Below are 13,275 nucleotides of genomic sequence, written 5' to 3'. Positions count from 1 at the left end.
TGGTCCGAGCAGAGTGACCCCCTCTTGCTGGTGATGACAGCTGAGAGGGTGGAACTGAGTCCCCTACTCACAAGCAAGGGAGATCAGAGTGTGGCTGCAGGGAGACCTCGCCCCTCACAGCCCACACCTGGGGAAGGTGCAGTGATTGTCCCACATTTAACACAGATCTCTCCTTCTCCCTCAGGAGAGTACAGCACACCCTCCCACTCAGCCCAGCCAGGCCCAGTGGTGGCCTCAGGAGGGAGAGTGTCCCTCTTCTGTATCTCAAAGGACATGTCGGGCCCTTTCCACCTGCTGAAGGAGGGAGGGGCTGAGCTGCTCCAACACAGGAAATCAGAGCAGAGATCCTGTGATGGGAGCTGGCAGGCTGTCTTCCCTGTGGGCCCCATGAGCTCCTCCCATGGAGGGACCTACAGATGCTATGGTTCCTCCAGCTCCAACCCCAATGTGTGGTCACAGCCCAGCACCCCTCTGTACCTCGAGGTCACAGGTGAGGTGGCCCACACTTGGCTTCAATTCTTTCTTGTGCCCAAATAACTGATCTAAACCTTGTGATTAAAAGCCTTGGGTCACTGGGGTCAGTGACATGGGCTTGTTGGGGACAGAACCACAGGGAGGAGACTTAGAAAAGCACAAATGACAGCTCTCCCTGGAGCCCCCATGGATAGTCTGTGTGTGTCCCCTGGGTGACAATGACCTTCTCCCCAGGTGTGTACAGGGAGCCCTCCCTGTCAGCCCAGCCAGGCCTTCTGCTGCTTCCTGGATAAAGCCTGACCCTCCAGTGTCACTCAGAGCCTGGCTTTGACACATTCGCTCTGACCAAGGATGAGGGGACCACTCGGCCCCAGAGTCTCCATGGGCAGCACAGCCCCAACTTCCCCCTGGGCCCTGTGAACTTCACTCACAGGGGCCAGTAGAGGTGCTACAGCGGACACAACCTCTTCTATGTGTGGTCAGCCGCCAGTGCCTCCCTGGACATCCTGATTGCAGGTTAGGAGCCCTGCCCTGCCCCCTGTCCTGACTGTCTTCCTTGGGGCTCTGGCCCGGGGTCACCACTGTGCTGATGGGATCCAAGTGAGGGTCCTGGAGTAGAGGCTGAGAGGGGCTGAGGTCTAGGGCAAGGGAGTGAGGGGCATAAAGATGAAGGCACCGACTTGGAGGGACTGAGAGGAGCTGACAGAGGGAGTGAGGGTTCCTGCAGAAGGACATGGCCTATCAGCTCACAGTCAAGTGTGTGAGGGTAGCAGTGACTCTGCACATCACAGCCCTCCTCTCCCCAGGAATATATAAGAAACCCTCCCTCTCAGCACAGCCAGGGACCTCAGTGCCCTGGGGAGCGAACGTGACCCTGCAGTGTGGATCTGAGGTCAGGGCTGACAACTTCCACCTGCACAGGGAGGGGTCTCTGGATCCTCCCCAGCATGTTTATCTATAGGGCACCGCTGCCCACTCTCAGGCCACCTTCACCATCAGCCCTGTGACCTGTGGCCACAATGGGACCTACAGGTGCTACAGCTCACACAGCTCCTCCCTCTTCCAGGTGTCACAGCCCAGTGACCCCCTGGAGCTCCTGGTCTCAGGTGAGGATCCCCAGCCCCTCCACTGCATCCTCATGGTCAGGTCAGACCCTTTCCCCACAGGACCTTTAGGCCATATATGGAGTGAGGGAGTCACTGAAGGAGCACCAGGATGAGGAGACTCTTACCTGCCAGGGGGATGGAAAAACCAGCACCACCCCACCCCTGCCTCATTGTCCTCTGCATCCCTGGAGTCCATACAGGTTCTAGGGACAAGGGAAGCTATAGAGGCCTTGGGCTGAGCCAAGAGGAAAGGCCAGGGGCCCCCATCCTGATCCCCCACCCTCTGCAGCACCCATGGCCTCACCCAGGGACACCAGGACAAGCATGGGGACTAGCAGAGGCCTTGCTCACAGAGAGAACAAAACAACGTGTTCTGGAACCTTGTCTCCCTGGGGGTCTGCGGGCCTGGCAGTGATGCAGGGGGGATGACGGGTCCTCCAGGGCTGTGTGGCAGGCAGATGATGGGTGGGAAGGGTCATGGCAGAGGGACATGCTGTGATTACCACCCAGGACAGGGACAGCCAGGCTCAAGTGGGGAGAAGGCAGCCCCTACCCCTCACCCCCAACCTGAATTCCAGAAGTCTCTGAGGGTGTACCCCTCCCTACCATGGAGTCAGGACCACAGAGTGGTAAGTCAGGGTCTCTGTGGGGAGGTGGTGGGTGTGTCCAGGGGGACAGGGGCTGTGTACTGAGGAAGTTCAGGCTCCTCTGGAGGCTCTGATTTGGACACCCCCTTCCCCTCTCTGTGCCTCAGTGTCTCCAAGTGTAAAAAAAGAGAATCATGGCCCAGAGCTTCTTTTTTTTTTTTCTTTAATCTTTCAGTTGTAGCTGTGACCTCCAAGGAGGGGGGTCTGACAGGGAAGCACCACAGGACATGATGTTATAGAGACTGTCCTCTCTGTACCAGTGATGGTGACATTGTACTGGGAGGGACATGCAGGACAACGGCCTGAGACATCCAAGTCCTTTCCCTCAGCTCTCAGACTCACCTCAGGGCAGGGAACAAGGGCTGGAGTCAGACCTGGTTCAGGTGCCAGCTCTGTTGCTCCTGCTGTTGGGCCAGGTGTTCCCTTGTCTTCTCTGAGTGTCAGGTTCAGGTCTGTCCATCCCTGCTCCCCTCCTGCTCACAGGGCTGCAGTGACATTAGGTGACATAGGGGGCCTCACAGAGCTCAGGAAAGGCAGAGACCCAGCCCAGCCTCACCATCCCAAGTACACATCAGGGTTCACCCCATGCCTGCCCACCTGTATCCCTGCTGTGCTGTGGGGCAAGTAATAAGAAGGACCCTCAGCTACAGGTGAGACAGGACAGGCCCCTGCAGATGAGGAGCCCAGAGCTTAGTGCTGGTGTCCACCTGGGGCAGCATGAGGACAGCAATGGGAACCCACATCCTGGGGTCTAGTCCCAACCCTGCCCTGGCTAGGCTGGGTGACCTGGGGAATGTGGCTAACCTCTCTGAGCCACAGTGAACTGGATGGTGGGTCAGCCATCCCAGGTGCTCAAGGGCTGTGAGGTTAGAGCAGATGAATGACAGACCCCAACACATGCCTTGTACACTGTAGGTGCTCATTAAATGGCACCATAGGCTCATTCATGATGTCACTCCAGCCCAAGGTCTCCAATGGACCTTGAACATGCTGATTGGGGTCTCAGTGACCCTCCTCCTCCTCCTCTTCCTCTTCCTCTTCTTCCTCCTCCGACACCAGCATCAGAACAAAGACAGGGCATTGGGTGAGTAGGGAATGGGGTGACCTGAGCCACAGAAGAGAGGGGCTCAGATCACCTGCTGCAGGAAGAACTAAGAGATGGGGAAGGTCATCTGAGAAACAGATTTCTCCAGGATCTCACATCAGAAATTCTGGAAAGATTGTACTTAATGTCAGTACATACATATAAAATAAGGTAATTTTTCCTTGTTTTCAATCTCCTGAAATATGAAATGTATGCACAAGTGTATTAAAGTTCCTTCTTTTCCCTGCAATCACATGGGGAGGGGACCCTACACTCCTTGGGCTGTGACTCTCCCTCCTGACCAACCCAAAGAAAGTCTGATATCTGACCTCCTGCAGGGGCCACAGACCTGGAGCCCAAGGCCAGGGACCTGCACACCAGGTAATTCCTGCCCCAAAGACCCCAGACCCCCACCCACACAGGGCCTGCTCTGCCCCTAACTCCCCTGACTCCTCCCCCAGATCCATCTGTGGACACCGAGGAAGAGTCCCTCTATGAGAGGAAGAGACAGCTGCCCTGGGGATGGGGCACAAGGATTTCAGGAAGCAATGGGGGAGGGGACATCCTGGGAGGTTGTGGGGGTCAAGGGTGAGAGAAACTCAAAACCACACTGGGTGACCAGGCCCCTCACCTCACCCCTGGGTTAGTGACCCATCTGGGAGTTGGCGGGTCTGCAGCCCTGAGATCTCAGGGACCATGACAGGAGACACTCCCTGTTCTTCCCCATCAGATGCTGCTGTGAAGGATACACAGCCCAGGGAGAGAGTGGTGCTGGACCCACAGGTGAGACCCATGCTCCTGTCCAAGACACCAAGGACCTTTGTTTCACCCAGTTTATTCCAATGGTCACTCCCTGTCCACCTCACCTGTATCTCAGCAGCGTCCACACTGACCTCTCCTTAAGGGCACCAGGTCTTTCTGGTGTGACTCATTCCCATACCTTCCCTGTGTCCTCATCACCCCTCCTGGGTGATCCTCTCTGCTGGCCACTCGCCCTCTGTCTGACCTTGTGCAGCCCCAGGTCTCAGGAGGAGGCATGAATGAGTGAACCATCTGCAGGTCCCAGGGTCCCATTACTCATTCACCCAGCAGTTGTTACGGGAGTTCACTGGTTACCGGTTCCATGTTGGTGCCACAGTGTAGCCCTGAGCAACCTGTCCCCACACTCCTCAAGCTCACCTGTGGGTGAGGGAGAAACCTGCAAACATACAGATGGCATCCTGGAGAGACAGGTGCTGTGAAGGAGAAGGAAGCAAGAGCAGGGGGTGGAGTGTGTGGTGAGGGGAGAACAGAGAAAACAGCAGGTGCAAAGGTCCTGAGGCAGGACCTGCTGCTTCAGCCAGCTGGGCCCTGTGGCTGGAGCCACATGAGCAAGAGACAGAGTGTTAGGTTAAGAGTCAGATCTGTAGAAGCACCAGATGCCCCAAGGCTGAGGGAGTCCCTGCACAATGCCATCAGGAGAGTGACCTCATCTGATCTGAAGTTTCAGTTGTCACTCTGACACCATGTGGACACATGACTGGAGTGTTTCAACTGTGGGGTCAAGGACATGCTAGTTCTGTCCCACTGTCTCTCTGCAGCAGAACAACAACCATGATGACCCCCAGGGAGTGACCTACGTCCAGGTGACCCTCTCAACATCAAGGCAGATTCAAGGAATGGTCCCTTCTCATTTCCCCTGTCAGAGGAATTGCTGGAGAGGAAGGGCAGACACACAGAAGAGGACAGACAGATGGACAGTCAGGTGGGTCCTGTCCTCCCCAGACCCCAGGCTTCCCCAACCCCAACCACCTTTCATCCCTCTCACTGTCCCCCTGCTCCAGGCTGCTGCATCTGAAAACTCCCAGGACTTAACCTATGCCCAGCTAAACCTCTTGACCCTCAGGTGGGAGACAAGTACTCCCCCATCTTCCCCATTAGAGGAGCCCCCTGATGAGCCCAGTGTATACGCTGCTCTGTCCTTCCACTAGCCCAGAGAGGACCCTGATCACACACTCCAGGGAGGGGGCATGCAGAGACCCCAGAAGCCACAGGAGCTGCTGAAAGGACACTAACTAGTGGTCCCAGTCAGCCTGGGGACGTGACATGGACCCCCAGCAGCTTCTGGGACCCTCTGGGAGTCCCCTGATTCTGCAATCACAGATAAGTACTATCCCTACAAATCCCTTTGATTTCTCTGGAATCAAAGCAACAGACTTCTCAAGAATCAATGTGTGAATTTAGAACCAAAACAGAAGTGAAAGGATGCTTTCAATGAATGATCATGTAAATATTACATATCAGCCCTACAAAATGGAACATTAACAACCATGAATGAATATCTTAGAGAAGATAAAGGCAAAGAGGTAGAAACCACTTAAGTGTCTCTTCACACATGCTGAGATGAAGGTGTGGCAACCTGTGCGATGGAGTGTCACTCGGCCACAGAGATGAAATCCTGTCAGTGCAGCAACAGGTAGGCATCGTGAGTGTGACATGGGTACCCCATGTCATGCTTACCCCGTGGGGTAAGTCAGACCCCACAGCACAAGGACCATACGACTTCACTCCTATGTGGGTGAGATGTGAAACTCTGTATTGTCATATGTATTAATTCTATTGACCTTGTAATTAAAAATTTCCCTGCAAACTGAACTCAGAGTCTGAAAAGCTTGGTAAATGCTTCTGAGCACGTATACATGTATGAAACACATACACACACGACACACAGACACAAACATACACACAACACAAGCATCACAGCCTTACACAACCATCTCGGGACAACAGAGAAGAAAGGCACATCCTACTCCAGAGTTTATCAGGCCAGAAATAAATTGATGATGAAACCAAATGAGGGAGCTACAAAGAGGGGACCTCACAGGAAGCTCTCTCATGTGAACTCAGGTACAGAGTCCTAAACAAAGTATCACCAAGATGCATCAAAGCATAAACTGTGTCATCCATCCCGACCAGGCAGGTATCTGATTTCAGGAATGCCGGTTAGTTTCATATTTTTAAAAAAAATCAATCCATAGAATTCAAACATTAAAAGTAATAGCAAAAAAAAAAAAAAAAAAAGAAAGAAAGAAATATCAATAGATGCAAAACTTCTGTTGAAATACAGCACTAATTTATAGTGAAATACTCTTTGGAAATTAAAGAGATTTTGTATCATTTATCAAAGCACCTTTCAAATAAAGGAAATAATGCTTAAAGGTAATAACTTGAAAACCTTTTGCCTGTAATTGAGCCTGGGACAAACACTGTCACCATGGATCTGAGCCTGCCCACAGGCTTCCCACTAGGAGGAGCCCCTCTGCAAGGGAGAAGTGACACCCCCACCCTGACAGTCTTCCTCTGTGGGTCAGAGGAACCCGCCCATCCCAGGGCCCCGCCCAGCCACAGACCTCGCCCAGCGGCCATGGTCCAGAGCAGTTTGCTCCTGCACAGCCCCAGTTGTGGGGCAGGTCCCACCCCCGCCCTTGCTTCACTCCTACACCTGTCCCTCCAGCGTCCACCACAGCATCTTCTGATCCTACACTTGCTGGTGCCACCAAGCAGGAGAACCAGTGGGAACTCCCATCAATACACAGGACTTCCAGACATTCTTCCCCATCAAACTTTTTGAAGATGCAACAAGTGCGCTTGTGACAGGTCAGTTCTCTGAGAATATGGTCACTGAGATTGTGTCGATGGGCTATGAACCAGGTCAAGTGATGGCATCCTGGTAAGACAGGGACAATGACCCAGACAGCTGCACTGTGTATCTTTAGAAAGAACCCCAGAGACAGAGAAAGTCAGGGTGTTCTTGCTCCCCCTCCAGCAGCTAGTTCTGGGGCTCCTCAGCTCAGGGCCCTGTCCCTGCAGAGTCTGAGACAGTAATAAATGAAGGGACCAAGGGGTTTCCATGGACAGGACACTCAGGAGCCCCTAACACCAGCCCCTCCCCATGCACCCTGGGTCCCCAGCTGTTGAGTTCCTGGAATCTCCCAGCTTTAGAAGAACAAGTTCATGAGTTCTGCACCTCCCACTAAAGACAGAACACACAGCTCTTACTTATTTCTGAATGGAGACCATGTTCATTCCTGCCACCTGGTGGGTGAATGTCAACATTCTGCAGCTAAGTGACTGAAGCCAGAGAGAAAAGATCATGTTTTCTGTAACTGTGTTTGTATGACGCGTCCAGGAGGAGAAAACCCACAGAGACAGAAGTCAGGTGGGCTTGTCAGGGGCTAACAAGGAGAAGAGATGGGAGACTGACAGCTATGTGATATGTGAGTGTGGTATTGGACAAATTTCTTTTTAAAAACAGAAAATTGTGGTTTAGACACTGTGGATGTTGGATTCTAGCAAATTCCATATTTGAAAAGGCTCCATTCTATGTTACAGGAACATATCTCATTCAAAAGAAATGCAAGTCAATTGCCATGGTTCCCTGTGGCTCATTTTCACCTTAGAAGAGGCCCCATGTCCCCAGGGCAGTTTTGTGGGAGGTGGGACTCCTACCAGGTCCGAGATGCCCTCAGTGGCCAGAGCTCAGGCTCAGCCTCTGGTGGGATTCCCACCTTCACTCCTGAGTGTGCTGAGTCCAGGATCCAGGATGACCAGCACCCTTCCTGTCTCCCCTCAGTCTGGGCTCACCTGCCATTCAACCAAGGATCCCCTGTAGCTTCTGATGCCCCCTGAGGGCTTGGGGGATATCTTTGTGGCTGCCAAGTAGTCCTTCCTCCCTCAAACCTCTCAAGCCCATGTCTTAATCAGACCCAGAAATGACACAGATGGAGCCTCTCCTTGTCTCAGGCTCTGCTGATCCTCACAACACCCGTGAGAGCTGAGCTTCCACCCTTGTCTGCAATGAGGGTAAAGGGAGAAGAGAAGGGAATGGCTCAGAGTAGATGGTCAATAATGTTTCCCCTTGTCTTAGATTAAAACCTGTGAATTGTCTGCAACTGGTGCTTCTGCCCAGCACATGGAGACAGAGTGACCAGTGTCAGATGCAGAATCACCCCTCACAGAGCAGGGCAGTGAGGAGGCAGACATGGTCATGGGCCTGGATGGGGGCGATGGAGAGAAGGTCTCCTGCTCACAGAGACAAGGAAGTCAGAGAGAGGAAGTGGGAGGGAGAGACCAAACCACACAACTGGGCCAAGAGGGCGTGTGGATCCTGCTGCGAGACAGGGGATTGTTTCATAACCCACTCCCCATGCATCCTGCCCCTCACTGGGGTGGACAGTCCTGGGACAGCTCCATGTGCTCCCCAGGCACCCAGGCAGGAAGTTGGTGAACCCTCAGCTCTTCCTTCTCTTCCCCTGAAACAATAAACACACTCAGAGCTCTGACCCCAAGTCCCTGTTTCTGTGGCACAGTTCTCCTCCACAGTCACACTCACATGAAGACCCAGGACATTGTGGGGGTGTGACCCCATCAGCCTCCTCTCTGGCCTCACTGCAGACCCTCTCTCCCAACTGAGGGTTTTACTCCCAGGGGCCTGAACTTACCTGTCACAGGTCCTCCCTGCACAAAGTCTTTCCACAGATCTTCCTGTCACTACAGCACACCCAAGGAGCTCCACCTAATGGTCCATGTTGTTGGAGATCAGGCTGAGCTAACCTCTCCATCCCAAGCAGAGCCAATTGGTCCCTACAAACCAGACCCTTCCCAGTGCCCACCTCCCCTCCCCAGACTCACACACCTGGGTCATAGCCACACTGGGCTTGTCATGGGTGTCCCCTGAGCCAATCTGCTCAGAGCACACTCTCTACACAACTCCTACACCAAGATAATGACAAAGAAACATTCCACCTCTTCTCACTCAGCTTCAATCATACTTGTGCTTTGGGATTTCTGTTTGGATTTTATAAGAAATTTATATAAACCACAGAGAGTACTGAGCAGCTCATTACCTCAGTGTTACATTAGTGCTGGAGTTTTATCACAGTTTATCATCCATTCCTCACTCCTACAGCCCATTCCCACAGAACACCATCTTCTCAAAGCAGAAACCTGCTCACACCTTCCTTTACTGAAAAGTCTTCCATTACCTGAAAGATTAAACCCAGGAGTCCCTGCAGGGAGCAGAGGCCCCGTGGGACCAGGGCACAGCACACCCTGTGACTCACAGCTCCTAGAATAATCACCCTCTTCCTGGTCGAGGGTCCTCTCAATCCCCTGTGATGACCCCTAGTGTGTTCTGGTCCCTCCCTCATCTGCAGGTCCCCATACTGCATGGCATCCACCTGTATGCAGTCTCTGTGCTCCATTCTTCCCCTTCTCTGAAACTTACCAAAATGACCCCCACATCATCCATTGCCTAAATAATGGCACTGTCTGATGTCACTAAACAATACAGGTGTGTCCATGGGAAATCAGACACTTTCCCTAATGAACCTCATCCTGGACAGGGCACCTGCTCAGGAAACATGGGCCAGATACTGAGATTGACAAAGGATGGAGGAAAATTTGCATTTACATTGTCTCAAAAAAAGGAAGTGAATTGCCCAAGGTCACACTGGTTTCTGAAGAGGCAGAGTCAGAACTGGAACAGAAACTAGGCTGCTCTTGAGAGCTGCCTGGCGCCCCCTAACCTCATCATCCAGAGGTATCAATCACCCTCTGGATCTCTGTGTCGCATGAGGTAGAGGCAGTGTGTGCAGGGTCTGCGGAGACTCAGATCTGGTCTGAAAGGTCCCAGATCCTGCTGTCTCCTCGACCACCCTTCAGGCAACACAGATTGCGGCTGCAGAGGAAACAGTTTTCTCACAGAGCTGAGATCTTGTCACACCCCATGTCTGTCTATCCACCTGGGCCCTGTGGACTTCCTACCTCATCTGCCCCACTGGGGACCCTGGGAGACACGTCATGACCCTGACCTTCATTGCTCTTCTCTGTCTTGGTGAGTTTTGGGGAAAAGAGAGGAAAGGGTACCCTCCCCTCCCAGGTCTAGGACTTGGGAGGCTCAATGGGGACAGGACTCCAAGAGGAAGGAAAAGTGCCTCAGGGTCCCAGACCAGGCCTGGAGCTTCTGTGGGTGGAATAAAAGATAATCTTACAGGGACTCACTTCCAGGGCCATGTCAGGGCCCATGGGACTAGGTTCAGGCAAGTGAGTCCTCCCCCAGCCTTCCTGCTTCAGCACAATGATACCCCTGGGCAGCTGGGGGAAACAAAGTGGGTCTGGGCTGGTAGACACCAATGTTGGAGGGGCCTCGGAGTGACAGCTGGGAAAACTGAGGGGACAAGAACACCCCTTGTACTTGCAGGTGTGATTCCTTTCCAGGAGTTGTCCCCAAACCCACCATCTGGGCTGACCCAGGCCCCAGGGTCAGCAAGGGGAGCCCTGTGACCATCTGCTGTCGGTCTCTGCAGGCAGATCGCTACAAACTGTATAGAGGGGCTTTCAGCCCTTGGATACATGAATCCCACAGGCCTCCAGCAACAAGACCAGGTTCCTCATTCAGTCAATGAGCTCACAGCACACGGGGCTGTACCAGTGTTCTTACAGCACTGGGGACACGCTGTCTGAGAGGAATGAGCCCCTGCTCCTGGTGGTGACAGGTAAGGGGGAACCTGGGTCTCCTCCTCACTGCGGGCTCCTCCTCAGAGGATGAAGAAGACAGAGTTTGGCTTAGGAGGACCTCTCCCCTCACAACCCACTCCTGGGGAAGGTGGGGTGATGGTCCCCTTTAGCTCAGATCCCCCTCCCTCAGAAGTGGACAGCACACCCTCCCTCTTAGCTCATCCAGGCCCAGTGGTGGCCTCAGGAGAGAATGTGTACCTCTTGTGCAGCTCACAGTCCACATGGGACACTTTCCACCTGCTGAAGGAGGGAGACATTGAGCCTCCTCAACAAAGGAAATAGGAGCAGAGGTCCTATGATGGGAGCTGCCAGGCTGTCTTCCCTGTGGGATGAGTGAGCTCCTCTCATGGGGGGGACCTACAGATGTTATGTTTCCTCCAGCTCCAGCCCCAATGTGTGGTAACAGCCCAGTACCCCTCTGCACCTCGAGGTCACAAATGAGGTGGCCCACACTTGGCCTCAATTCTTACGTGGCCCCAAATAATTGACCTAAACTTTCTGTCTCTTAAGCCCTGGGGGTTTTGGGGATAAGTGACAGTGGTTCACTGGGTCAGAACCATAGGCAGAAGACTTAATGAGGTACAAGTGAGAGCTCTCCCTGGAGCCCACCAGTGGGTGGTAGGTGTGTCTGTCCCCTGGGTGACAATGACCTTTTCTCCCCAGGTGTGTACAGGGAGCCCTCCCTCTCAGCCCAGCCAGGTCCCCTGCTGCTGCCTAGAGATAGTCTGACCCTCCAGTGTAACTCAGAGCGTGGCTTTGACAGATTCGATCTGACCAAGGACAAGAAGCCCACTCTCCCCCAGCATGTCCGTGGGCAGCACAACCCCAACTTCCCCCTGGGCCCTGTCAACTTCACGCACGGGGGCCGGTACACGTGCTATAGTGGACACAACCTCTCCCATGTGTGGTCCACCCCCCTGGACATCCTGATTGCAGGTGAGGAGCCCTGCCCCCTGTCCTGATGGCTGGCTCCAGGGTCTGGCCCGGGATCATAATGGTGGTGGGAGGGTCCAGGTGAGGTTTCTAGACCAGAGTCAGAGACAACAGAGGTTTAGGGAAGGGAGTGAGAAAGGGGCATGAGGGGCGTGGGGAAAAAAGATGGCCATTCAGAGGACAGAGAGGAGCTGAGAGGGGTCACTGGCAGCGTCCCTGGGGAAGGACATAGTCCCTCAGCTAAGGGTCAAGAGTACAGAAAGTGAAGTTACCCTCTGCATATCACAGCCATACTCTCCTCAGGAATGTACAGGAAACCCTCTCTATCAGCCCAGCCTGGGCCCTTGGTGTCCTGGGGTGCAAACATGACCCTGCAGTGTGGATCTGAGGTCAGGGCTGATACCTTCCACCTACACAGGGTGGGGTCCCCGGATCCTCCCAGCAGCTTCATCTGAAGGACATGGTGGCCCCCTCTCAGGCCAACTTCACCATCAGCCCTGTGACCTCAGGCTACCATGGGACCTACAGGTGCTACAACCCATGCAGCTCCGCCCCATTCCAGCTGTCACAGCCCAGTGAACCCCTGGAGCTCATGGTTTCAGGTGAGGGACTCCCACCCCATGTCCACTGAGGGAGCAGACTCTGTCCCAGGACAGCTCTGGGCTGGGATGGGAAGGAGGGTGAAACAGTGAGGTCATCAATAGCGGGAATCCCACCCCATAAAGAGATGGAGAAGATGGGGAGTATCCCACCCTCTCCATGCCTCCCCCCACCTGAGGGCCCATCCTGTGCTGGTGTGTGCAGGGAGGAGAATGAAGTGTATGAAGGGACAACATTTGGGGGACACCTATTGGACTACAGGAGGCATGAAGGCACAGACACACCCACAGCCTCCCCTGGTTCCTGTGTCATGCAGCAGCTAGGGTCTGCAGACCCTCCTCCACAGGGACAAATTTCATGTCTGCTGAATAGCAGAGTCCCCTTAGCCTAGAGAAGACACAGACTCCACCAGGCTTCTGCTACTTTCTCACTTTGTACTTCAGTACATCAAATAGTTCCAGAAAGCTTTGTTTCCTAAAGTCCTGGGGATAAAGGTGGAGACATAAGGAATGGGCCTCATGTCTCAAGTAGCATGGTGGTCACTGGGTCCCATGTGATCAGTAGGGAGGAAATACATGAAAGGGAAGATGCCCAGCTCAAGTGGGAAGAAAAGAGCTGGGCCACTCCTGTCTCTGTCCTGAGGCTGATTCTAAGCCGCTGATTTTCTGGTACCTGTGGAATCAGGCCCACATGGGAGAAAGAGTCAGGGAGGCCTCTCATTATGGGTCAGGCTGAGTGGAGATCCACTGACAGGCTGAGTCCCCTTGAGGTGAGTCTCAGTGACAAAATCCCACCTGTGTCTGGGACTCACTTCTCCCATCTATCAGAGCAGAATCCAATCCAGGATCTGAAAAAGGTCAGTCAGTTTAAAACT

At 53.6% G+C, this 13,275-nt stretch overlaps 1 protein-coding gene and 1 long non-coding RNA gene across 2 annotated transcripts in view; both read left to right on the top strand.

The window, feature by feature from the left end:
- The first annotated feature begins 273 nt into the window (after positions 1-273).
- Positions 274-13,275, top strand: part of LOC114510671 (leukocyte immunoglobulin-like receptor subfamily A member 6) — a 37,403-nt gene continuing 24,401 nt past the window's right edge. Inside the window, exon 1 of the mRNA XM_036012898.1 lies at positions 274-490. Within this exon, the coding sequence (XP_035868791.1) occupies positions 274-490 (217 nt within the window). The remainder of the gene's footprint in view (positions 491-13,275) is intronic.
- On the top strand, positions 1,457-12,230 carry LOC114510674. Its single transcript, XR_004900148.1, has 3 exons — positions 1,457-1,580; positions 2,022-2,027; positions 12,220-12,230. It is a non-coding gene; the product is annotated as an uncharacterized LOC114510674 (long non-coding RNA).

Source organism: Phyllostomus discolor, chromosome 12, assembly GCF_004126475.2.
Source record: "Phyllostomus discolor isolate MPI-MPIP mPhyDis1 chromosome 12, mPhyDis1.pri.v3, whole genome shotgun sequence".
Classification (NCBI taxonomy): domain Eukaryota; kingdom Metazoa; phylum Chordata; class Mammalia; order Chiroptera; family Phyllostomidae; genus Phyllostomus; species Phyllostomus discolor.
This window is presented reverse-complemented; position numbering and strand designations above follow the sequence as displayed.